The 27,279-nt window shown below is 34.3% G+C and overlaps 2 protein-coding genes across 5 annotated transcripts; one reads left to right on the top strand and one right to left on the bottom strand.

Moving 5' to 3' along the window:
* The first annotated feature begins 19 nt into the window (after positions 1–19).
* Positions 20–24,319, top strand: LOC127244370 (callose synthase 9). The gene is made up of 52 exons (XM_051264864.1): positions 20–336; positions 713–911; positions 2,030–2,127; positions 2,344–2,510; positions 2,640–2,763; positions 3,856–3,966; positions 4,046–4,171; positions 4,885–4,974; positions 5,774–5,871; positions 5,990–6,107; positions 6,481–6,615; positions 6,771–6,847; positions 6,985–7,063; positions 8,177–8,302; positions 8,941–9,043; positions 9,166–9,289; positions 9,393–9,579; positions 9,657–9,709; positions 10,841–10,901; positions 11,020–11,101; positions 11,459–11,508; positions 11,804–11,890; positions 12,063–12,148; positions 12,231–12,255; positions 12,912–13,006; positions 13,112–13,193; positions 13,275–13,435; positions 13,515–13,635; positions 14,300–14,397; positions 14,484–14,574; positions 14,665–14,825; positions 14,908–15,017; positions 15,646–15,780; positions 16,713–16,781; positions 16,866–17,043; positions 17,559–17,673; positions 18,116–18,235; positions 18,829–18,944; positions 19,024–19,107; positions 19,191–19,303; positions 19,881–19,933; positions 20,000–20,176; positions 20,367–20,414; positions 20,856–21,014; positions 21,629–21,742; positions 21,820–21,908; positions 22,005–22,157; positions 22,280–22,382; positions 22,506–22,625; positions 22,950–23,000; positions 23,106–23,288; positions 23,880–24,319. Exons 2-52 carry the CDS (start codon positions 716–718, stop codon positions 24,114–24,116), a joined length of 5,739 nt encoding a protein of 1,912 aa, XP_051120821.1. The 5' UTR covers positions 20–336; positions 713–715; the 3' UTR covers positions 24,117–24,319.
* On the bottom strand, positions 16,165–27,027 carry LOC127244371 (ABC transporter I family member 1). 4 transcript variants are annotated; one of them, XM_051264867.1, is made up of 4 exons: positions 26,748–27,027; positions 25,365–26,193; positions 25,139–25,181; positions 16,165–16,202 (listed from the first exon to the last, which is right to left on the bottom strand). In XM_051264867.1, exons 2-4 carry the CDS (start codon positions 26,049–26,051, stop codon positions 16,180–16,182), a joined length of 753 nt encoding a protein of 250 aa, XP_051120824.1. In that variant the 5' UTR covers positions 26,052–26,193; positions 26,748–27,027; the 3' UTR covers positions 16,165–16,179. The 4 variants fall into 4 exon arrangements, 3 of the variants coding, with proteins under 3 accessions (XP_051120824.1, XP_051120825.1, XP_051120822.1); XM_051264868.1 differs by lacking the exon at positions 16,165–16,202 and having other exon boundaries at positions 24,866–25,181; positions 25,347–26,193; XR_007837175.1 differs by lacking the exon at positions 16,165–16,202 and having other exon boundaries at positions 24,867–25,181; positions 25,269–26,193.
* Positions 27,028–27,279: the final 252 nt, after the last annotated feature.

Here is a 27,279-nt window from a genome sequence, read left to right as displayed (position 1 = left end):
AGTTGAAATCGATCGCACTGCACGCAAGGTAACCGCACCAAACAAAGTCCATCCCTGCGTATGATAGACATCTTTTCTGCTGCGTCCGTTACACTGCGAAACTCGTGTTGGGAATCTTTTGTCAGATTTCTCCACTGTTCCCAAATTGTAAGATCCCTCGCTGCTGCTGGCTCCATTTCTACTTCCTTGCTGATTGCTTGAAAATGCGAAGAAGAAGAAACGATCTGTTTGTGTCGAACCTTGAACCCAGATTCTAGGGTTTTTGCCGTATAAGGGAAGGGGGAGTGTCGTCTTCTGGGCGAGTTCGGCTAACTTTCCGGGGAGATCTTCGGTCAGGTGTGCCACAGCTGATTTCATACGTCTCTGCCACTCTTTTGTTAGCTTGGGGGAATTTTTAAACGGGTTTTCTTTACCTATATCTCTTTTTCCTTCGTTAGATGGGGGGAAGAATTTGATTTCGAAGTTTTTTGGAATGTTAGTTTGATTATTTAGATCTTTAATTTTCCCCATTCTGTTTGAAGTATTTTCACTGAATTTTATGTCCTCTTTCGTGGATCATCAGTTACTTGGTATGCATATGTATGTACATTTGTTTTTCCTTTCATTCTTATAGTATGTAATAAGAAGTCAAGCTGCATTACAGGAAGGGTTGAGTTTCAGCGATAATGCATTAACTTGTCATGTTTTTCCTCTTATGTTTTTGGTTTAATAGGAAATGTCTGTGGAGGATTTGTGGGAGCGATTGGTGCGTGCAGCGTTGCGAGGCCGACGAGCTAGTGGGGATTTGCATGGAAGGCCTGAGCCTGGCCTAGCTGCAAATGTTCCTTCCTCACTGGGGAATGGGGACATAGATGATATTCTGCGTGCGGCAGATGAGATTCAGGAAGATGATCCCAATGTTTCCAGAATATGTAGGCTTACTTTCTGGTTTATTTGTTTATTTTTTGTTTCTAATGTTCGTTTGTTTGTTTATGCCTTTCCCAATATAATAGTATTTGATTATCTCTAAATTGGGCAGGAAGTGAACTGTTGTTGTTCATGTGCTTTTCTTATCTTTAGGGTTGAATTAGAGATGTTAATATTTTTCTCCCGGGTGTATATGCCACTACTGAATTGACACTTTTGCTACCTACCAAAGCTGAATAGAGTATTACTCCACTTACTATTGGAATTTTGTGTGCATTTTTCAGTTTACAAGTAGAACAACTCTTTGTGTATGACATTATTGACAAATCAGTTCCTGATACTGAGGCCAGGTTTTCTGACATTACCTGCCAAACTGCTTTGCTATTGATAGCAAGTTTGCTAAATTAATGTGAGATTAGAGCCATTGATGCAGATTCTTGCATTCTCTTGTGTGTGCATCAGATATATCTCTGCTAACATTATTCTGTTCAGAAATTGTGTTGTTGAAATTTCTTTGAAGTTCTATAAATATTCTCAGCTGGCGAATCAGCTCAAAATATGCTTGTATGATTATTTATGAGAAGTACAATGCTAGAAACCAGTTATACAATTATTAAGGTAATTCTGGGTGCTTAACTAAAATTCTACGCTCTATGTGAAGGCTCCTTTTTTAAAAAGGAAAGGAAAATAGAGTAGACGTCCAGTGAGCAGTGTGTTGGATTTGGTTGTGATTTGCTCGATACCATTAATGTGAAGCTTGTTACTGGATGTTTGGTTCTTCTATTAAGTTATAAATAGAAAATTTACTTAATGGAAACAGTTACTACTTAATTTGTTGTTGGAATTGTTCGTTGTTATTTTCTAAATATTTGCAATAGTTATAGAAAGAAGCACAAGTAAGTGAGTCAATCCTGGAAGGTTCTCTAGTGCCTTACTGTTCAAATTTTGCAAAGACTATTAGATTGTACTAAACGAGTAACATCAAATTATAACACAAAAACCAATAAGCAAGATATTTGTTTTTTACCTGAAGCCCTTGGAGGTATGGTATCACTTATACATATATGCACCCACTTTGTGTATGATACTGACACTGTAGCCTTTTGGTTATTCCTTGTTGCAGTGTGTGAGCACGCATATTCTTTGGCTCAAAACCTGGATCCTAATAGTGAGGGAAGAGGTGTCTTGCAATTTAAGACTGGTTTGATGTCTGTTATTAAGGTACTTCATTTGCTTTCCTAGGCGCAAAGGAAAAAATTAAGTTAATTTGCTCTATGATATATCACCATTTGAACCATGCTATGTATGTAACATCTCTATGTTAACAAACCAGTATATATATATTTTAGCCAAGCACTTCTCGTGCCTTTTTTCTGTTCTAGTATATATGCATTGGGCAGAATCTCACTTCTTCATGGTTCCCAATAAAATACTCAGCAAAAGCTAGCAAAGAGGGAAGGAGGGGGAAGAATAGATAGAAGCCAAGATATTACCCGTTTACGAGAGTTTTATAAGTTGTACCGACAAAAGCATAATGTTGACCAACTGCGAGAAGATGAGATGAAATTGATGGAATCTGGTGTCTTTAGTGGTAACTTTGGCGAGTAAGTTCTTAGAGTGTACTCAATGCAAGGTTCATTTTAGTAGGACTTTCAACAATATTTTGTTCAAATGAGAAACCACTTGTTATTTTCATTTGCTTTTCTGTTACTGTGCTCTTTGGATCTTTATAGATTGGAGAGTACAAGAGTCAAAAGAAAAAGAGTGTTGGCTACACTCAAGGTCCTTGGTCATGTCTTGGAGCAGCTGACCAAGGAGGTTTCTGCTGAGGAAGCTGAAAGATTAATCCCAGAGGAGGTGGGTTGCTAATATATGTATGTCTTAACTTTTCTATGGGTTTGGTTGTCACCTTTATTACATCATCTGTAAAATTTGTTCTTTAGTTTGTTTCTGAAATTAACACAAAGGCATAATATTGCTACTATATGTATGTCTTAACTTTTCTATGGGTTTGGTTGCCACCTTTATTACATAATCTGTAAAATTTGTTCTTTAGTTTGTTTCTGAAATTAACACAAAGGCATAATATTGATTGTAATTCTGTCCAGTAAACTTGTGTAACATCATTTTGGTTGTCACCTTTATTACACTGTTGCTGAAATTTTACTGTTTTTATTTGGTTTCAGTAACATCAATTTTTGTTCAAGGAAAGTTGTGTAGCATCTAGATTAGTTTTTCCAAAGAATATTCTTATCCTAGACATAAAATTAATTCGTGCTTCGGTGTTAAAATGCATTGAATAGCATAAATTTGGTTAGTTTTCTAATCCATGTTATATGATTTGTTCCTCGAATGATATGGAGGGGGCTAGTGATTAGTGTTGATGTATTTAAATGTGTGTAGACATGGATACATGATACAATGAATTTGAATGTAGGTGATGGATGGATTTAAATTATTTTTATTACTTCACGGCGAAATCATAGATTACAATGTAGGAATGACTAGCCTCTAAGCCCTGTGCAGAACCTAGAAATACAGAAGAGGGGAGTTATGTAGGATATAACATTATAACTGGATAGATAGCTCATCGCCTCCACCAGTGAGGCAAGACCGTTTGCTAGGGGTTTTTGTCAATACCTTTATTAAATATGTTGTAAATGCTAGTATATATGTATATATTATGATAGATTAGTTTATTGTGAGTGGTGTCCTCGAGAAATATTTTGAAAATTTCCTTTAATATGTCTTGCATTGGCAGAACCAGCTCTCTTCTTTTTGCAACTTTTTTTTTTGTATAATTGCAGTGGTTGAGAATAGCCTTCCTTTCTTTCATTGGCTGGGTCTTTTCTTGTCTTATATTCTTTACTCTCAACATTCTTCCCATACATTCGAGTTGGCAGGTTTGCATTTATGATGATTACCCTAATGGCATTTTTCACTCTCCAGATGAAGCGGGTAATGGAGTCGGATGCTGCAATGACAGAAGATTTAATTCCCTATAATATTATTCCTCTTGATGCTCCTGCTGTAACGAATCCTCTTGTGTCTTTTCCGGAGGTGCAATGGGTCTATATTTTGATGTATGATATTCCCATTCATGGATGTATATGGTATTGACTGTTAATCTGAATGTCAGGTGCGAGGAGCAATATCATCTTTAAAGTATTATAGGGATCTTCCAAAATTACCTGGAAGTTTCTCCCCACCGTCTTCAAGGAGTTTAGATATATTTGATTTTTTGCAGTATACTTTTGGTTTTCAGGTTAGTTGGCAATGGGTGTTGGGTTTGGTGAGGTTTATGCTTTTCGCATGTATGGATCCATTCATAGTAGCTGTATACGTGCTGCATGGTTTTGATTTTGCTCCGCTAAGAAATATTTTAAAGCTTGCTGATATAAGGATATGCAATCATCATTTGTCTATACTTATAAATTTCACTGTGTAATATTTTTATTTATCAATGTCAATGTGTTTTTGAGTAAAAGGGCATGGGTGTTAGTACTTATTAGAATCTACTATCGTCATGTATCAATTTCTTCTTGTTAAATTTTATATTAAGATGATATATATAATCAAATCATGGGAAGAGAGCTAAGAGTTTTATTACCCTAATTGCAGCCATTTAGTCATATAAAACTAGCTATGTGGATGCCATCACGTCAGTCTGCATTAAATTTGAGATAAGTTGGGACGGGTGAAAATAAAAAAATATATAAGTGAATTGTATGGCTCAGCCATTCTTCCAGGTAATGTATGTGCCAGAGGTCTTAATGTTATTGAATCCCTGATAAAATTTTCATGCTTGAAGTTTGGTACCTGTTTATATGGGTACAATATAGACATCAGCATAATCATCAGAGGAAAATTATGTACACAAAGGACTTGCTAGTTTAATTTTAATTATTGACATGTTCAACTTTAGATTTTGAGGTTCTTGTTTATGTTCTCTTCCTTGAATTTTTGTTTCTTTGGCAGAAAGATAACATTTCAAACCAGAGAGAGCATGTTATTCATCTTCTTGCAAATGAGCAAAGCCGGCTTCGGGTTCTTGAGGAACCTGATCCAGTAAGTTGAATTTCTTTTATGTGATTAGTTTGCTATGTATTCAAGATCTAGCATGCCTAGCTTCTCTCTGAGATTGAATTGTGAAAGCAGGGAGGTGAATCTTGGATATTTTATTGCTGCAGGATAGGTGACTTTGCCTTTTGTTAATGTTTGATACTTTCCTCTATTTGGGAAGTGTTCTTCCATGATTGTGGTATTTATATTGTTTTTTTGTTGGGTAATGATAGTTATGTGATTTCAAAATTCATTTATTAAGCTACTTTTATGTTCTCAGTTTAACAATGTTGAACTGTTTGAGGACATCATGCTTTGGATTAATGGGTTTAGGCTAGGAGACATCGTGCTTCATTTGTTCATAATAAATTTATTCATTATGCTATATATACTGCTATATTTTGCAGAGGGAATTCTTATTGCTTAAGTTTATAGTGCAATTGCGATTATGCTCTCAACCAGCCGTTAATTTTCTTGGGTGATTTGGTCTAGTTGTATTTACTTGTCTTTTTCTTTTTTCCTTTCACTTAAATGTGGAAAATGATTGGAATGCTAATTGAGTCCTTAGTACTGCAAAGATGTTTTAAGATACAGTTTTTAGAATTCCCTTTTTGGATATTCTTTGAAATTCAATGCTGATTAGGCTCTGAAATTGGCCTTGATAAACGTGGTTCTGCTTAGTTGCATTGACTTGTCTTATAGCTTTTCCTTTGACATGTAAAATGATAAAGAATGTTAATTGCCCATTTTATTTAAGACACATCACTTTGCAATATTATCTTGTTCCCTTTTTATTTTGCCCTAGATGTTGGATGAGGCTGCTGTGCAAAGAGTGTTTTTGAAGTCTCTAGACAACTACATTAAGTGGTGTAACTATTTGGGAATTCCAGCTTTCTTGGGCAGGTATGTTCACAGCACCCAAATAATCCTTTATAATCATCACTTTAACTGTAGATTTGGGAGGACAGTTGTCCTGCTATAATCAATCTCAAATAAGTTATAACTTAATGTAAATCTGCAGTTTGGATGCTGTAAGCAAAGAGAAGAAGCTGTTGTTCATTTCATTGTACTTCTTAATATGGGGCGAAGCTGCGAATGTGCGGTTCCTTCCAGAATGCTTATGCTACATATTTCATCATGTAAGTCAATGTCAACTATTTGTGCTAGGAGTGGTACTTTTCGTTGAGTTATAATTATAGTGAACCTGTGTTTCTTGACCTAATTTCTTGTCTACTCTTATGTTGGGGAACAATTTGATATAAAACTTATATATTTCATTTAGCCACATTTTAAATCTTTGCTTGTTTGTAAAAAATTTGAATATGAAATGCTCAAGTTCTTTTCATTTTCAGGCAATATTTGTGTTGATAATAAAGACCTATTTCTGTTATGCTATGTTTGGTTTGTTTGGGGTGGGGTGGAAGTAAATGCTTCATTCTCTATTCTGGTATAGTTTTTATATTACCTTTCAATCCAAATTCCATCTCTTAGACCATTGATGTTATTTTACAGATGGGAAGGGAGCTGGAAGAGAATATACGAGGGCAGCATGCAAAGCCTGCCAACAGTTGTGTATCTGATTCTGATGATTCTAGTGTATCATTTCTTGACCAAGTTATACGCCCGGTTTATGATGTAGTTTGTGCGGTATGTCCAAATATTAAATACTTTTGGTGGGAAAATGTGATGATCTAGTGATAGGTTATTTAATAAAGTTTATGCTGTTTACATGTTGGTAATATTTTTTGTTTTTCTGGAAATTAACATCACATCTTTGTCTGGATAAAAATTTTGATATAAAGGAAGCTTCAAATAATGACAACGGCCGAGCACCTCATTCAGCTTGGAGAAATTATGATGATTTCAATGAATATTTTTGGTAAGTTGTTATGCTGGAAAAATTTCCAGCATTTTATTGTTCCTTAAAGTTTGGATGTTATCTTTCCTTCTAATGGAGTGGTTGATATTTCTTTCTTTTTTCTTTTCTGGTGACATTCAACTTGTTTCCTTCTTAAGGTCACTAAGTTGCTTTGAATTGAGTTGGCCATGGCGGAAGAGTTCACCATTTTTCATAAAGCCAACCCCTAGGTCTAAGGTAATGAAAATATGTGTTGTTTATCAGTCATAAAATCTCCTATTATATTGTATATAGATTAATTTCTTCTATATAGCTTCAGACTTGCACTATGAGTTGTAAATTTTGCAACATGGTTAGGAGTTCAACTGTCAAGAGTGCAACTGGCTATTCGTTCCCAATTTTAATCATGAATGCATATCATTAATAAATGTGATTCATATCTGCTTATAAGATTGTAGGCATCCGGATAGGAAGAATCTGATATCAGTATCTACTGATTGCTTTATACGAATTGTAGCTTCATGAAAAATCTTGGATAGATCCTGACATAATATGCTTCCCCCCCCCCCCCCCCCCCCCCTTCTCAAAATCTCATATCTATTAAATGTATAGAGTATGTTGGGGCTTCATCTTATGATTGAAGAAGTATGATTAATAACTTTGGATATTTTTAATTAGAATGAATGGTGATTATTTAATTTAGCACCTTGCTATTCACTGTGAACTCATCCATGCCATTTTAAATATAAGATGTTTCCTTACTAACTTATTATCTTAAAAATTGCTTGAATGGTTAAAAGATTTCCAGTCGCACTTTTTATTTCAGTGCAGCGGTCAAACTTATGAATGTTTTTTATAGACTGCATGCCCCTTAGTCCTTCCTTAGGTTACTCATTACTTTTACTGTAACTGCTGTAGTTCCAAGAAACATTAATTACATTCTTGCTCTTGTCTGCTATTTTTGATCTATTAAATTTTTATATGAAAAGGAAAACACCCACAAAATTGATGATTAATTATTATTATTTTTAACCTCAAGTTGCTAGTTAGCTTGTGTAGTAACAATCCTGTTTGACCTTTCTGTTGTAATGGTAGGTTAATTCATGTAATAGTGCAGGTCTGGTTTGAATAATAATAATAATCAACTTGCTGCTTTAAATACTTGTTTTACTGGACAATTTCCTGGCATTAGCGTGTAGATCTCTGAACTTTTGTTTAATAGTTAATTTATATTTATAGCAAAGAGTTTGAGGCTATTACAGGTCGTTCCTTTCCTCATCTCTCATCACTGAAAGCTTGGTGCATCTCATGCACTTATAATATTTTCTGTTTAATTTTTTTCGCTTGCAGAATATTCTGAAATCTACTAGTCAGAGCAATCGTTGTGGCAAAACATCATTTGTTGAACACAGGACATTTCTACATCTATATCACAGTTTTCATCGTCTGTGGTTGTTCCTCTTCATGATGTTCCAGGTTTGACTGCAATAATTTGAAGTGAGATTTTAAAGAAGATGCTGATGCTTTGAGCTTACATGTTATAGTTATTCGCTGCACAGACCCTAGATGAAGTATATAAGTTCCTAGGAAGTGGTGCATGTGCATTTCAGAGGGTCACAATCAAAAGTACAAGGAAGAAATTTGAAGCTTTTTAAAATCTGAAAATTTAATTAGAAAAAATCGTTTCTTTGAGGTATCTGGGTCTTATAACATTATTCAGGAGATAGCTTATTCTTTTATCATATTGTAGCAAGTTCAATAGCTTTTCCTAATAGTATAATAATTTTGTACTAATTTCAAAATTTTGCTTACTATGGATATTTATTGTTTGACATTAACTGTGAAGTTGCATATTATTCTGTTGGAAATGAAGGGTAAAACAGTACTCCTAGTGGAAGAACAGTTTTTCTCTTTTCCTTTTCAAACTGCAAATATGTTCCAGATGTAATCATATTCCTATACATTAATTAATCTTTGAAACACAAAATGTGGATGATTTTATGTGCATGTGCATATGATCCTTTCTGAATATTTCCCTGAATTCATGGACCGGAATGCTACAAGTTAGCCCCTTGTTGCTTTATTTTTTGAACTTGTTACCTTTCTATTTTCAGGGACTTGTGGTGATTGCTTTTCATGGAGGCAATTTTGATTGCAAGACCATCCGACTAGCTCTTAGCATCGGACCAACTTATTTTGTGATGAAATTCTTGAAGAGTAATATATGCTTCTTCTTTTTCCAGTTTTTGGTTTTGAAAAGTATTTTACTAAAGGTCTACCCCTTTCTTCTGACTTATGTAAATTCTCAAGGCATTTTCTTTTGTTTGGTTTTTTGTTAGGCGTGTTGGATGTCATGATGATGTATGGGGCATACTCTACCTCAAGGCGTCTAGCCCTCACCAGAATTTTTCTCCGTTTTCTTAGCTATGGCTTGGCTTCGGCTTTCATTTGTTTTCTCTATGTGTATGGAAACTGTGTGATTCTTTCTTTTCTTCTAGTACTGTTCTCCTCTGTGCTACCAATGGTCCTCTTGATTATTTAGTTATTTAGTTTTTGGTAATTTCAGGAGAGCTTTAACAGACACCGATAACAGCTGCTCTTCTGCTACATACAAAATCTATATCATAGTTCTATCAATTTATGCTGGCACAAAGTTCTTCTTGAGTTTCTTGTTGCGTATTCCAGCATGTCACCGCCTTTCAAATCGATGTGACAATTGGCTTTTAATCCGCTTTTTGAAGTGGATGCACCAGGTTTGCATGTTAACATAATGATGTAAATTATGCTTAAGAACAATGCCTTTACATTTATCTTTCTTTTTTCAATTTAGGAACACTATTATGTTGGTCGGGGCATGTATGAAAGTGCTTCAGATTTCTTCAAGTAATCACTAGATCTCTTCTCTACTATTCTTTCTGGATTTTCATATATATGTATGTGTGTATACACACATGCACACATGTGTCCACCTGTGTTTATAGTAAGGGTGTGTTTGTTTGGGGGTTTGGATTTTGAGTTGAGATTTGAATAGTAAAAATTTTGAATTAGAATAGTTGTATGATGTGATATAAATAGGTGTTGATATGATGTTTTGAATATAAAATTGATTTTTAATATAATATAAAAAATGATAATTACGTGTTTGATTTGATGTTTTTTGGGTGAAAAAATTTGATGAATAGTACATTTTGGGAAAAATCCCCCAAACAATCACACTCTAACTAAACTTAAGGTTTACAAAAAGAAAAGTTAGTTTTACCATTTTATTTGGCTGGATAACATTTCAAGGTCTACATGCTGTACTACTTTCCTTGTTTTTTATGACAGCATGAGTTACACTGAATTAGCAATTTGTTGATGCAGGAAGGGCAAGAATTTGGGTTTGTTTGGTTTGTGTTTGGATTTGAGTTTTAGTTTAAATAGTATTTTGATGCGAGATTTTGTAAGATGAAATAATGTATTTTTATTGAAAACCGTGTGGACTGAATAGTAAAAAAAGATTGTTTGAATCTCAAACCAGCAAATCCTTCAGTTGGTGAATTTTATCTATTTATTTATTTGGTTTTTGGTTTGAATAATGGTTTGGTTGCGATGTTGTAGTTTTATAGTGAATCGTGAGGATTGAATAGTAAGGAAAGAATGAAATAATTCCCAAGTGAAATAAGCCTTATTATTTTGTGGTCTTGTATTTTTTCTGGAACTGAGAATTGATATATTTCTCAACTGCATTTCATATCCAATCTACTCTCATTTATTATTTTGTGTTCTTGATATTGATTTACCCTAACTTAATCTCTGTTACAGATTATTGTTCTTGTTATTTGATGAAATTCTGAGATAAAACTGTTTCAAATGAAGAAAGATATTGAGAAATATTTTTGACATTATCTCACTGCAACTTGATAAGTTTTTGACTGTTTTCTTTTTCTCCCCCCTCTTAATTTATTGATTAGAATGTGGTATATGTTTGTGCTTTGATGGAAATTCTAATTTGTTCTCATTCATGCACTGCAGATATTTGTTCTTCTGGCTTGTTGTGCTTGGGGGCAAATTTTCTTTTGCTTATTTTCTACTGGCAAGTGTTGACTCGTATCTCTTAAGTCTTACTTTCACATGATTTGGCTAGTTGCCTTCTATTTGCAGCATCTAAAACATTTTGGTATTGAAATGGAGTTTGTTTTTAATGATTTCAGATTCAGCCATTGGTGAAACCAACAAAGGAAATAGTAAGACAGACAGTAGTCAGATATTCATGGCATGATGTTGTGTCAAAACGTAAGTTACAACTTTAATACTTGTGATTTATAACATATTTTTCAGCTTCGTGTGAATGCGATTGACACAGTAGACCACAATTGAACTTTGTCACATCCTCTTTGTGCCTATGTTGAATAATATTCAAAAACTTTGTCCTGGTCCTTTCTTTTCCATTACTCTTGCATAAGTTTTGGAGAAAAACGGCTCCTAGTATGTCATACTGATTTCTTGGGGAGATTTTTGTGGGCCTAAGAAGAACTATTTATCTCAATTTCTTATTGATAGGATAATGCAATAATTATAAATTTTCTTGGTACGATCCTCAACATTTTCTCACATGTTTCTTGCTTATTACGATTTGTTTCTCCCTGCTAGATAACTATAATGCTCTGACGGTAGCGAGCTTATGGGCACCTGTACTCCTCGTATGTGTACTTATCCTTTTACTTCTGCAATTATTTATTATTTATTTTTGGAGAGTAAAATAGTTTTTGATAATATTGTATAAGGTCAATGATCGCATAGTACAAAGGTACATGGTGGAACGGGAATATTTGAGAGAGATCAATCCCTCCACAGGAGATCCATTTCCTTGTTCCATTCTCCCTGCTTTTGAGTCTTTGCATTTTTGGAATTTTAAATTCCAATGCTAGATGGCATTAAGGTGTTTGATGATTGGTAATTGCATTTATTCCTAAACTAGATTACACTTGCATGCAGATTTATCTCTTGGATATCCATATATTCTACACTATTATATCTGCGGTATGGGGCTTCCTGCTGGGTGCTAGAGATCGCCTTGGAGAGGTAGTGTATGGAATTGTTTTGTTTCTTTATAGAAATCCTGGCATTTTCTAATCCATGTGGATACACATTGAATTTGGGATGGATTTGTCTTTTTCTTCAATTAGAATGGATTGGTTCTAATTGATAGTCTTTTTTTAATCCTTAAACAAGTTCTCTATTTTATTATGTTCAGATTAGGTCTCTTGATGCTGTTCACCAACTTTTTGAGAAGTTTCCCGCTGCATTTATAAATACTTTGCATGCACCACTGCCTAACAGGTTCTTTATTCAGCTTGATAATCTGTGAACCTTTTGCCCTTTATATTTATAAGTGTAATTAAATTATAACTTTCTTTTACAGGGCTCCCGCAGAATCATTTGGTGAGGTTAGTAACATGTCCATTGAAAACCAGTTACTCATCTTGTCTTACATATTTTTCTGCATAGTTTAGTTGATGTTAGGCATAATGAAAGATATGCAATTTTTGTATAAATTAGAAAGAAACTATGAAGAACTTCATAATTTCTTTTTCCATTATCTTTGCTTTGCTGTGTTTTTTCTGTATTGATGAGTGGCTTAAATTATTACATTTTATTCTATGAAGAAATAAAAATGACTTTGAAACTTTGCTTATAAGTTTCTGTTTGTTTAGATTCCTATTCCATGGAAAACTGTTGGTTAGTTTGTGGCTTGCAAACCCATCTAAACCCTTGGACCTTGTAAAGTCTATAATTTCTTAAGCCAGGAAAACGAACTAGCATAGTGATTGTTTTCTGCATCTCACTTTCAGGCAAGTTAATTACTATAAAGAACGTTAAGTATATTGTTCTTACATATCATCTAATATTATATACTTGTACGAAAAGATGGTTGATGAACTTTGACTTACTTGAATTAGATATGCATGCTATCAGAGCATGGATATGATCATGCCATTTTAGTGTTGGTTGATGGCAAAATGTAGTTTCATTTTCCTCATTGTCTGATTAAGGTGCTGTTTACCAGTTAATATATCATTGATGTGTTTTTGTCTCGCTGAAGGGTGTGAAAAAGAACAAAATTGATGCTGCTCGATTTTCTCCATTTTGGAATGAAATCATAAAGAATTTAAGGGAGGAGGATTATATTAGCAATTCGTGAGTTTTACAGTTTTCCCTATCATATATATATTGAAGTTGCAGCATTTACTTTAGATGCTTGAATTCCGTTCTAATTGTTGCATTGTACTCTTTCACATATAGGGAAGTGGAGTTGCTTCAAATGCCCAAGAATTCAGGAAGCCTGCCCCTTGTCCAGTGGCCACTTTTCCTTCTAGTTAGCAAGGTCTGCCTGTGTCTTTGAATTACATGATTTTTGTATCAGTAATCTGAATACCTTTTTTGTTTTCCCTACCGAATCATGCAGATATTCCTTGCAAAGGATATTGCTTTAGAGAATAGAGAATCCCAAGATGAGCTTTGGGAAAGAATTTCGAAGGATGATTACATGAAATATGCTGTTGAGGAATGCTTTTATAGCATCAAATTTATCCTTATGTCTATTTTGGACGACAAAGGAAAGAAATGGTAAGGTCATTAAGTTTTAGATTTTGATGCTTTCAGATATCATATCTAGTTATTATAATGTTTCTTGGAAACATACTAGGGTTGAAAGGATATATGAAGACATTCATGGGAGTATAGTGAACCGATCCATTCACTCTGACTTGCGGCTGGATAAACTACCAACTGTTATATCAAAAATTAAGGGACTGCTTGGAATTCTGGTTTGTATACATTAGACCTAACCTGTCAGTTCTTTCATCACTTTGATCTTTATTCAGTGCTGCTGGATGGAATGGTTTTTTTTTTCCCTTGTAATTTTATTGTTGCAGCTTGTTCTGCGTGGTTATGTTGCTTTAAGTTTTGTTATCTGTGTCAAAAGCAGTATCGTTTGGTTTGAAACCCAGCTGTTTTTTGCATTAGTTAAGTAAAATATGTCAATGTTTGATGTGCTTGGGTATATCCATCTTTACACAAAGAAAAATTAAAAGTACCTCCCAAAAATAAAGGAAAAAAGAACAGAAGATTTGAGAGTTTGAAATTAAATGTTTATAGCCCATAGTGGGTAAAGCAATTAGTGTTTGCTTTTTCTTTTTTACTGTTTGGGTTTTTTTGCTATTGTTTTTTAGTGTGGTGAAATAGTTGTCAGATGAAGTGTTTTTAGAGCGATATTGGGAGATTGCTAATGCTTTTACAAGTAAACAGTTTATTTCTGTAGCCTGTTTGGTTGGTACATCATTTTGTTCATTTGGTAGTATGTTACTTCAGTTTGTCACTTGTCATTGTGGAAGTCATTCTTATTTTTAGATTGCAGTGTATGCCTCGCTGCAGGTATTTTGTTGGGTTGCCCATATTTTGAATTTTTTTTTTTTTTTTTTTTCTGTGCAGAAAACGGATCATACCCGTGACGTTGAAGCTAGTGCTGTTAAAGCTATTTTGGATCTGTATGATATTATGAGAATTGATGTCCTATATATCAACATGAGGTTTGTGTAGATGCTAGGTTGTTCTTTTTTTTTGTTTTTTTAATTAATGTCTGCACTCTGCATTGAATCCTACCACTCACTTGCAGAGATAATATGGAGACATGGAATATCCTCACACAAGCAAGGACTGAAGGCCGTCTCTTTCAAAACTTGAAGTGGCCTAAAGATGAAGAGCTGGTATGCTTATTGCATCTGTATGCCCATTTTGAATTCATCTATCAGAAAATTCTCTAATGAGCGGGAGCTAAAGTACTTATATATGCACAGAAAGCACAAATCAATAGATTGTATTCACTCCTGACCATCCAAGATTCTGCTGCAAATATTCCTAAAAATCTCGAGGCTCAAAGGCGTCTTCAGTTTTTCACTAATTCTCTTTTTATGGAGATGCCAGTTGCTAAGCCAGTTCGAGAGATGTTATCTTTTAGGTAGAAGCTTCATTTTTTATTTCATGATTCTAGCCATTAATTGTATCGGATATGTTTGTGACAGTAGTTGATGTTTTTACAGTGTTTTCACTCCATATTACTCGGAGATTGTGCTTTACAGCATGGATGAACTTCGTAGGAAAAATGAGGACGGCATTTCTACTTTGTTTTACCTGCAAAAGATCTATCCAGGTACTGCATTTTATGTTACTATACATGATATGAGCTTTCTCAGAATTCATGGTATCAGATTAGGGTTAAGAATTATACACTTGTCATAATTCTAGCATACAAATAAAGTTACATAGGCTCTGTTCTTTTAACATTTTTTTTTTTGTTTGGTTTAATTTGATGAATTGTGAGATGGAATAATGCATTTTTAATCCTCACGCTCCCCAAAAAAATGCATTATTCCATCTCACAATTCATCAAATTAAACCACTATGCAAACACAAACCAAACAGATATGATGTGCTTGATTATGGTAATATCAAGGTTCGAAAGATCAAATGTACTATTAACATTTATTTTATACGAATGTGAGAAATTATGAATTTTCAGTATACCTTTTTTTATCTGGTGAGGATATACTCATTCGGGGGAAATTGCTATTCATGCAATAATATCTTGGTTTAGTATATAGATAGATTATCGATTTAGAATTTTCTGAATACGTCTGGATCTGATAATATAGATCATCATTTCTTGTTTCTAGTAATATTTTGATTTATAAACGAGCTTTGTAAGGTTACACTACTTCATCAGAACAGTATTGCACTGATTTTCTTTTGTTGATGATATCTTATCTTTTGTGTTGCAGATGAATGGAAAAATTTTCTTGCTCGGATTGGACGTGATGAGAACACAACAGAATTAGATCTTTTTGATAATGCAGAGCATATTCTTGAGCTACGGTTTTGGGCTTCTTATCGAGGACAAACATTAGCAAGGACTGGTGGGTGTTCTTCAGTTTTATAATTGGTTGTTTTCAGCTTAAAACCACACTTCTCTGCTTTTGTTGCCAGCTTATTAATCAAATGCCACACCATGGTGCTGGTACTAATCTAGCATCAGAGTGAGTTTATCACTGTTTTGGCTGCACATCATGTGACTTTAGTGAGGGATTGTCTTCTGAAGTACATCTTCAGTGCCTTCATACCATTATTCTAGATAGTAGTCCTTCATTTCTAGTGCACACTACACTAGAAATCATTCTTCTTATTTGTCCTTTTGTTTCTACAGTTTCTTTAGGATAATGATTGTTTGCATTTCCTTATTGTTGAAGTTAAAACCATTGACTACTATAACTGTATTAATCATGGATCATTAACTGCTACTCCCTCCGTCCCAGCTTTTATGTCCATGATATTGTAGACACTGCAATTTAGAAGGGATATAATTATTAAATAATTAAGAATGTATTAGTAGAAGAATTATTATAATTATAATTAATTAAAATTTTAAAAAAATTTAAAATGAGATTAAACTTTATGTTTTTTTTTTTTTTTAAAAAAAAGAAAGTGACATGAAATGTGGGATATACAAAAATGACAATGTGGTCACGGGACCGAAGGAGTATAATTTATGACTCTCATTTCTATCAAGTATGCAGGAAACAACTAAGTTGTATAATTTTCATTATCCTATGATCATCTCTTTGGATACTAATTGTCATGCCAAAAAGATTATTTCTGCATGGCATAATTTTTTGATACATACTGGCTAGTCATTTAATGCTCCTAGTCCTGGAGTTGTGAGAAGTTGATTTTCAACATTCATATACCCTACCTACTGGAATTAGAGTTTATGCTTCTCCATGGGTTTTTTGCTTTTATTTCTGTATTTATGTTTATGACTTTGTTTTCACTTATATCCTTACTTGAACAGTTCGGGGAATGATGTACTACAGGAAAGCCTTAATGCTTCAAGCTTATATTGAACGAATGCTAGTTGGAGGTTTGCATTTTAATGATGACTTAATAATTCCATCTGTTCATAAGTTGTTTGTGTGCCTGTATCTGAGGGGTCATTAAAATTCAGATGTGGAAGTGGGAATCAATAGAAAAGAATCAGCTGATGTTCAAGGTTTTGAGTTGTCTCCAGAAGCAAGAGCTCAAGCAGATCTCAAATTTACGTATGTTGTTACCTGTCAGATATATGGAAAGCAGAAAGAAGAACGTAAACCTGAGGCTGCGGATATTGCTTTGTTGATGCAAAGGTTTGGTATTGTATTAAGTTGTCCACTTCAATTTGAATGTGATGCATTGTTATTTATATATTAAATGATGTACATTTAATATTTGCATGTTTAAAAAATAAATTTGTGAGCACAATAATCCTTAAGTCACAATTATATATCCAAACAAATTTTCTTTGACTACATTGGGTAATAGTAATAGAAGTGAGCTTAGAAATAGTTTAATAATTCGTCATAAAACTAGTATTTTTTAAGGAAACATCCTCAAGTACACATATTGCAATAATGTAGGAAGAATAAACGGTATCATGGACTGGACTAATTTTATGGCCTAGTGCCTACATTTCTAAACCATTACTTTTATATGATACCATGCTAATTCAATATCATCATCTTTTGTTATGCTGAATGGAAGTCAAATCCTGATATTGCTGAAGCTATGACAACATATTATGGACATTAGCTTATATTGTTTATTTTTACTGAGAAAATTTTCACCTTGTCATTCTACTGCATTTACTTGTTACTAATTACAGAAATGAAGCCCTTAGAGTTGCTTTCATCGATGTGGTTGAAACTCTGAAAGATGGAAAAGTGTTCACAGAATATTTCTCAAAACTTGTGAAGGCTGATATCAACGGAAAAGACAAGGTTTGCGTTTTTCCTTCCAGTTGCTTTAAAAGTCAATAAGGCAGCTAATCTATTCTCTTACCCTCTTCTTTGTCAAGTTATCACCTCTGATTATTTGTGGTTGAATGTAATAAATAGGCTTTTGTAGAGTGTGAATAACCAAAAAACTAGTTTCTGGAAAAGAGAGTAAGTGCTTGGTTTCTTGTGCGGTGCCCGAGCTTCCATTAGAAAGTTGTTTACCAAATTTTATTTTATTACTTGTTATCGTTATAATTTTACATCAGAAGGAAGCTTCCTGCCAACTATCTTTTCAGTGTACCAATTCACTCATTCATAACTCATATTGCTGTATGTGAATATTCTTTAGTTTTGGCTCACCCATATATCTTTGTTGGATTTTTTATTTTTTATTTTTCCTTCTTCAAACTGCATTTTTATGACTTAAATTGATAATATGATACAGGAGATTTATTCCATAAAACTACCAGGAAATCCTAAATTGGGTGAAGGGAAGCCTGAGAATCAAAATCATGCTGTTGTCTTCACACGTGGTAATGCTGTGCAGACAATTGACATGAACCAGGTATGCTTTCTATCGCCCAGTTACAAAAGTTCCCATATTGTACTGTATCATCTTGTCACATTAGGATTTTTGTTAATTTGATACGTCCTACTCTCTCGTAAGCCATGTTGTTGGTGATAATATAGTAACAAGATGTAGTTGATTGTCACTTTATTTGTAGCCAAAAAAGTTCTGCTATATTCCTAGAAGGTTGATTAATATTAGTATTGTACTTGTTATATATATATATTATTATTATTATTATTTTCAGATGATCTTATAATATCCCCCTATCACATGGTTGGTGGATTTATTTTTTAGAAAAGTAGTGAATAAATTTTAGGAATATCAAAAACTCTTTCTTTAGGAGTTAAGTGATATTTGTCTCTCTAATTCTTTTTATGTTTTGTTTTTCGACATTCATATCTATGAAAAATTTGGCTGGATGTGGTCATCCACCACTACTAGTTCCTGTTGTTTAGGACGAGATAAATAAGTTTTTGGTGGTTGTCTTTCTTATATGACTTATATTCTCGTAAGTATCTTGGCCTGTATCCATTCAGATATTTCAGAATCTTTTACTTTATTTTATATTGTTTTTCCATCCACACCAGGACAATTATTTTGAGGAAGCATTGAAGATGAGAAATCTTCTTGAAGAGTTTTTGTGCGACCATGGATTACGTTCCCCTACAATACTAGGTGTTAGGGAGCATGTATTTACTGGAAGGTGATTTGAAGTCGTATGAATATACATCTGTGCTTTCTCTGCCCTGCACCCTTTTTAACTTCTTGGCTTGACGATGCAGTGTTTCTTCTCTGGCATCCTTCATGTCTAATCAAGAAACTAGTTTTGTCACACTCGGCCAGCGTGTTCTGGCAAATCCTTTGAAGTGAGTCATACTTGCTTTCCAATGGTAGCAGGGTGCAAGTTAATATTTTTGTGTTTGATGATGCCTCTTGTGATCTTCTTTAGGTGCCGTATGCATTATGGGCATCCCGATGTTTTTGATAGAATTTTCCATATAACTAGGGGAGGGATCAGCAAAGCATCCCGTGTTATCAATATAAGTGAAGATATATATGCAGGTACTTTTTTATATTGATAATGTTGTTTGCTTTTGTGTCATTACATAGATATATTTTTTATATTTTTGGAGGCAATATATGCTGTTTTTTTAAATATTGCTACTAAAGGGAGGGTAAAAGTTGAAAGACAACCCTAGCTGTTATATTAGAAGAAGTATAAAAGAACACAGTTTAGAACAAAAAATCTCTCTAAAATAGTCATTATGTAGTAAGTCTCTAATCATTATCAAATTTAATTTGATGTCCAGTATGATTTTGTTTCTGTGTTTTTGGAATAGTACAAATATTAAATTGAAAATAGGTCTTGACATAATATTTTTTAATGAAAAATAGGTGTTTGGTATGAGCTTTGAATAGAAATTATGTGTTTGTTGTGATTTTTATAGGAGTTGAATTTTATTTATTTATTTATTACTGTAGCACGCATAAAACTAGCATGAAACACTGCTTTTTATTTTCATCTGTATCCAGGCGATGCATAGTGTAACTCTGTATTCTATTATTATTGATTTTCTAAGATGCAGGATTAAACTATGACTGCCATGTTATTTTCTGATTTAGTGTTGGAAAATTGCAGGTTTCAATACAACATTACGCCAGGGAAATGTGACTCACCATGAATATATTCAGGTATTGTGCCTGCCATCCTTTAAGGACATTCTGAGGTATGGACTAGGCTTATTGAATGCTATACAGGTTGGTAAGGGACGTGATGTTGGGCTCAATCAAATTGCACTTTTCGAGGGCAAGGTTGCTGGCGGCAATGGCGAACAAGTGCTTAGTAGGGATGTTTACAGGCTTGGGCAGCTGTTTGATTTCTTCAGGATGCTCTCATTTTACTTCACGACAGTTGGATACTATTTCTGTACCATGGTTAGTTATATTATTATTTTTTGGTTATTCCTTCATTTTGGTTTATCTTGTATCATTCCTGCTGCTGTGCCCATTTGATGGGAAAAGTGTGCCATCTGTGTACTTCTGAAGTGGGTAGAGTTCATATTCATGCTACTGTATTTTAATTGAAGTTTCATCATAACTTAATTTTTATGAAAAATGTGTGCAGTTGACGGTGCTGACAGTGTATGCATTTCTATACGGGAGGCTATACTTGGTAAGTTTTTGGCCTAATACTTTGTTTTGACATTGATAATTAGATTTTCATTCCTGCTGCTGTGCCCATTTCTATACTTGATAGTTTTAGGCTATACTTGGTAAGTTTTGGTCTATACGGGAGGCTATACTTTGTTTTTTGGCCTCAATAGAAAAGGGAAGGGTTCAATTAATAATTCTTAGTAGAAGGAATATTAATTGAACCCTTCCCTTTTCTATCGAGGAAGTGAGCGAGGCAGACCTGCCATTTAACATTTGGTAGGCCCTACGCATAAGTAAACAAGGGAACAGAAATTCCTGTCCAACCTTTTCTTAAGGCTAACTATTGAACATCTTGGTAGCTTGTTGAAGAATTAACAGATGTGCAAACACCCCTCTTTTAACGCCTTTTCCTTGTAAACTTGTTGAATTTTTGCTTACATCATGTCTTATTCTTTTCAAGGCATTGTCTGGTGTTGGCGAGTTCATGAATGACGTGGCCCAGGTGTTACAGAATACTTCTCTTGATGCAGCATTGAACGCACAGTTTCTTTTCCAGATTGGTGTGTTTACAGCAGTGCCTATGATTTTAGGCTTCATCTTGGAACAGGGTTTCCTGAAGGTATGCCAGTCTTTTTTGAGTTTTGCGAGAATGAATTTTAGGTAAGTTCTTTCAACATTCTAATTTTGTTGTTCACTTCTTTATCTAATACTCGTATTCATTTCCATTGTTCTCAAGAGTCACATGACAGTTTTCCTTGATGAAACACTCTATGTTGCATTAACACTTGGCCGCTCCTTTTTTTAACTTTTGGGAGTTTCTCCATATTATCATTTGTGTATTCTTTGTTACCACACACGTGTCCATCTTGTCAATTGCTTATGCATTTGATAATGGCTTGGAAGGCAGTGTTGTATGTTGGCAATTAACGGAATAGATGGACAGAAGATAATTTGAACCAAGAGCTTGCTCCATAGAGCTTTTCAAATGTATATTAATAGCCATGACAGTTATTTGGATGTTTGGAAAATAAGATTTTTGGGCTAATAAGCCTTCTGGACTTGATAATATAAGCTCTTATATTATTAACATATCTAAAATAAACATGATTTTATTGTACATATAATAAATTAATAATAATGATTTTAACAGATGTTTCTATCTAAATTATATAATTTATTATTATTATTTTTTATTTCCTGTATAACCAATTTACATTGACCTTTGCAATACAGGCTATGGTTAGTTTCGTAACAATGCAATTCCAGCTTTGTACCATCTTCTTCACATTCTCATTGGGCACCAAAACACATTACTTTGGTCGGACTATTCTTCATGGTGGTGCCAGGGTACAGTTCACTACAGTTCTTTCCTATGAATGATGCCACTTTTGGATTCTCTGTAAGATCTACAACTTGTTTTGCAGTATCAAGCAACTGGTAGAGGATTTGTGGTTCGCCACATCAAGTTTACTGAAAACTACAGGCTGTATGCACGAAGTCATTTTGTTAAGGGGTCTCTCTCTCTCTCTTGCATGCGCCTGAATTTGTCTGAATTTATTTGTTTCTGTGAATGTATTCAAATAGCTTCTTTTTTATTTTTTGTTCTCAGAATGGAAATTGTGCTGCTTTTGGCTGTTATCTTTGCATTTGGGTACAACAAAGGTCTATCCTATATTCTTCTCACAATCAGCAGTTGGATTCTAGTTGTTTCTTGGCTGTTTGCTCCATATTTATTTAATCCATCTGGATTTGAGTGGCAAAAGTAAGCTCTCCATTCTGCAATCTTTGATGCAAGACCGACTAAGTATATATATATATATATTTTATTTCTGGTGTACCTAAAAAATAGAAAGTGACTGAGTAGTTATCTTTTGTCATTATCAGAACAGTAGAAGACTTTCGGGATTGGACAAATTGGCTCTTTTACAGAGGTGGAATTGGAGTTAAAGGAGAAGAAAGCTGGGAGGCTTGGTGGGATGAAGAACTGGTATGGATACTAAGCTTGGTTTTGCTCAAGCAGCTTATCCCTTTAGTTTTGAGATATGATAAGTTTATGGAGCTCTTTGTAAAGCTTCCACATTAGTGTATTAACATGTAACACTTTGTGCAGTCACATATTCGTAACTTCAGAGGCAGAGTGATGGAAACCATTCTGAGCCTACGTTTTTTCATCTTCCAGTATGGTATTGTCTACCATTTAGATGTCAAGGGAGACAGTCAATCACTTTCGGTATATACTTCTCCCTATAGTGATAATTACCTTAAATTTGCCTTTAATGCATTGATTTTGAAGACCATGCTTTTGATAGTAATGTTGGCAACATGTTCTAGCATTAAGGCTTATGTGGAATATCAAATGATGACATTTTTTTTCTCGATAACAGCTAGCTGATTGTTTTTAAGATTAGAGTTCAATTATTTTCTGCTGTATCTTTAAAGAGTTTACTTATTTGTTGTCAATTGTTCATGCCTGGATAAGAGTTCGATTCATTTATTTGCTGCACATCGTTAAGTATTTGTTTCTATATAATTAGTCAGCTGTTTCCATCTACAGGTATACGGGTTTTCTTGGGTAGCATTTGCAGTGCTTATAATTCTTTTCAAGGTATGCATCCAAAAGCAGAAATTGAATCTTTCCAGCAATTAATTTCACCAATGTCTTAGCTTACCAAGTATTCCCAGTTAATAATGTTTAATATTGACTCCACAGGTGTTCACTTTTAGTCAGAAAATGTCGGTCAATTTCCAGTTGCTTCTAAGATTTGTCCAAGGCTTAGTATTTTTAATGGCACTGGCTGGTTTGATTTGTGCCATTGTGTTTACAAACCTCTCTGTTGGCGATATATTTGCTTGTCTCCTTGCTTTTCTACCCACCGGTTGGGCAATCCTTTCGGTAAGTTTTCCCATCTTCATAATGATCCTTAAATTGTCAAAACTAAGCTAATAACAAGATAGATTTATTATGTTGATGTGTTTGGGTTTGGGTTTGAGTTTTTTATTTGAATTTTGATTTAATAAATATTATGATATGATGTTTTGTGAGATTGTATGATATATTTTTATTATCAACCAGGAGAGTTGAATAATAAACAAATTAAAAATAGGTACAAAAGGTACAAACCTTATAATTTTAGGATTTATCACAAGCAACATTCTTTTCATGTTTATATATTAAAAAATAATTTTTTGAAATCCATATTCCATATTGTTGACTAGTGTCCTTGAGGTTGACACTTACATATACTAGTATTTTGATGTTATTTTCAGGATGCAATGTGTTCTTGATAGATGTATTAAATTTTATATATGAATTACTTACTATATAGTTATTGCAGAGTGAGTGTTTGTGAAAGGTTCGATTGCTACAGTAATGAGAGTGCATAAGAAGAGATCCACTGGATTAGAATCATTATAATGCATGCCTTTTGTGACCATTACTTCCATTGAGTTTATGCTCGAAAGTGAGTCTTGATGTTTTTGGCAGATCGCTTGTGCATGGAAGCCGCTGGTGAAGAAAATCGGGCTGTGGAAGTCTATGAGGTCAATTGCCCGACTATACGATGCCTTAATGGGTATGATCATCTTTGTCCCCGTTGCTCTTTTCTCGTGGTTTCCATTTGTGTCGACTTTCCAGACACGGCTTATGTTCAACCAAGCATTTAGTCGCGGCCTCGAAATCTCGCTCATCCTTGCTGGAAACCAACCTAATGCTAGTGTGTGAGCTTTTCTATTTGTATGTAACGTAACTATGTGTGCCTGTAATTAACATTTCTTGTATCAATTTTTGAATGCTGATAAGAAGGGAGTCAGTCCCAGCTTTGGTCTCTGACTGTTTGTTGTAGAAATAACTACTTAGTACTTTTAGGTATCTTTAGACATTTGTCATATGATTTAATTTTTTATATCTTTATTTTTTTTCTATTATGAATTTTTTGAATTGTAGATGCGTGTTTAGAAACATTGAAAATATTATTAGAATATTTATTTTAATTATTTTTTAAATATTGATGAAAACATAATTGAAAGCATATGCTTGATTTGATATGGTTTTGATTTGATATTTTATAATTGAATTTTGGTCTATATAATGTACTAATACTTTATGAGATTAAATAGTGTATTTTTTATTGAAAATTTGATTTGAAATTGGTATCCAAAACACATCCTTAAATTATGGTAACAACTCCGGCTTTGTTGTAGATATGAGTTATAAACTTACAATATAGTGTAGGAGTCACTTTATAAATAATAAAAGTATATAATATATATTATATCATTGATTTATATAAATTATTTTATAAAAAAAAGAAATTAAAATTTATTTAGAAGTCATTTAATATCTTTTTTATACATAAATTATGTAAAAATTTCATATATTTTAATATTAATATAAAAATTATTTTACTGTAACAGAAAAAAGTACATTTGAATGGACAGGCAGACAGATAGAGTAAAAAAATATATTTGCATGAGACAGGAGTATAACATATATTTTTAATAATTATAAATTCAACTGTGAAAAATCAAAACACAGACAAACACTACCTAAGTGTACTAACCAATGATCTACTCTACTCTCAAGAATAAGCACAATTCAGATTGTAACCAATATCAACTAAAACAAATAATCATCTCTCAACAATAAACTGAATTTATAACCAAAAGTAGGTACAAGACTGAAACCTAAATTTCTTGCAAATTCCAGTAACTATAAAAATATAAATATAAATAAATTGAATTTACCTGTGGAGTTTGTCCTCTTGCCTTCCAATGGATGATACAATGGCTGCATACAGAAACGCCAATATTAAGAAGATGCATCATCAATCAACCACACAATACAATGAAGCACCACAAGTTAATCGAAACAGACCCAAAACAGCATCCATTCAATTCCTTCAAAAATTTATGGCTGCTGATGATATATAGCATAGAACAAGTCACAAAACACCTGCTTTAATCAATCCACCTCAAGTTTATCACGGTCGAGCATATCCACAAAAGTCATCCTTCCGGGGAACCTCGCAGGCAGTTTCAGAATCATCGCATCTTCCATTTTAACAGGCTGATGCGTCGCAACAATGGCAATTCCCCCCTTCTTCCTATGCTCCCTAATAATGTACTCCAGCAATTCCACCCCTTCATCATCCAATGCTACAGAAGGCTCATCGAGCAGCCAAATTGGCCTATCAATCGCCAACAGCCGAGCAAGCTGCAGCCTTTTCCTCTGACCCATGGACAGCCTTCTCGCTTTCTCTTTCGCCAATCTTCCTAACCCCATAAGCTCCAGCGCCGGCATCGACTTCCCCTGCTTGCTTTCTATCAGTTCATACCACAGGACGTTGTCGAGAACTGTGAACTTATCCTTGATGGCATCTCTGAGGGATAACCAGTTCAGCTGAAGCTTGTACTGATGAAAAATGCCAGATTTAGTTATGTCATGCCCGTTCCAAAGAACTTCGCCAGCAGAAGGTTTGTTGAAGCCAGCTAACATGCGCAAAAGCGTAGTTTTTCCAGATCCATTGGGGCCGGATAGGACCAGAGCTCCTCCGTCGTGGAGGGAGACATTCACGTGGCGATGAATCTGCTGCCCATTTCTCATGCAGGAAACGTTGTTGAGGAGAAGTCGAGGATGTGGGGCTTTGCGCAAAGTCATTGGGAACTAGTAAAGATCTTCTGAGTTCAAGCCGGATAGAATTCCCGATTTTACAGATCAATGGAAGGGTAACCACACTGATATATAAGTTCAAGCTCAACAGATAGGTTCCAAATGCAAATCATATCCAGCAGGCAGTTTCCTATCAGAATGGATTAGAACAAATTTAAGTGAAATTGACAAGTTTTGATACACAGATCACATCATTGAAGATATAAGTATAATTTTAGGGTTGGGTTGAGAGATACAAGTAAATCAAGAAGTTGTATTAATGAAGACCATAAGACAAATAACTAGATATGTCGAAAGCACCATTAGATATCAAACTCCACAGTAAATTCGAACATTGGCAATTGCAGATTCAATGGTTTTTAGAAAATTCTTTTGGCGAAAGGTCATCCATGTGCAACCAATGCTTGAAGAACAGTTAACGCATCAAGTTCCTTGAAAATTCAAACTGAAACACTGAAGTGAAAGCAAATAATATTTCATGGCAAAACCAAACATGAAATCACGTTCCCTAAGTATTAATTTCACAAAAAGGCAGCAACCACAGAACACGTTCATATTAAAACAATACCACTGATTCAATTCCACAAACTGGTCGGCAAATACGGCCATTTTCCCAAAAAAACAGCACAATTCAAAATTCAACGCAGATAAGGACAACAACTCATCAATCTAAGATACACATACACAATCAGCGCGCCGCGGAGCTACACAGAGAACCGGAGGGTTCGTCGCCCCCGAACACGAAGGTCGGCGCCCTCAAAGCAGGAGCGGGTTCAAGATGTTGAAGGAAGAAGTTAAAGGAAAAATCGAAACGGAGAGAAAGGAGAAGAATGGGGAAGAAGAAGAAGAAGAAAGAGGAAGGAAATGGCAGTAGGCTACAGCGGGTGACGAAAAAAACCAGATGGCAAGAAGACGGAGTAGGAGGAAAGAAAGGTGCAGTTGTGGCGGCGGCGGCTGTACTGTAGTCTTTTAATTAGGGTCTATGTGTTAATGCTTAATATATTTAATAAAATATTATATTAAATTTAGGAAAACGAATGAATAATGTCTGATGAAAGCAATAAACAATTTAGTAAATACAATTTAATTTAATTTGATTTTAGTTCTACAGTTGAAAATTAAGATTATAGATAGTATTTTATCAAATACGGTTGCGTAGGTTCAATGTCCCACTCCAATGTCTTTGTCAATACTTGTTGAGTGTTTGTCCCTTGAT

The sequence above is a fragment of the Andrographis paniculata genome, unplaced genomic scaffold (assembly GCF_009805555.1).
Source record: "Andrographis paniculata isolate CXL003 unplaced genomic scaffold, ASM980555v1 Contig9END, whole genome shotgun sequence".
Lineage (NCBI taxonomy): Eukaryota > Viridiplantae > Streptophyta > Magnoliopsida > Lamiales > Acanthaceae > Andrographis > Andrographis paniculata.
Note: the sequence above shows the minus strand (reverse complement) of the source record. Positions and strands in the feature narration are given on the sequence as shown.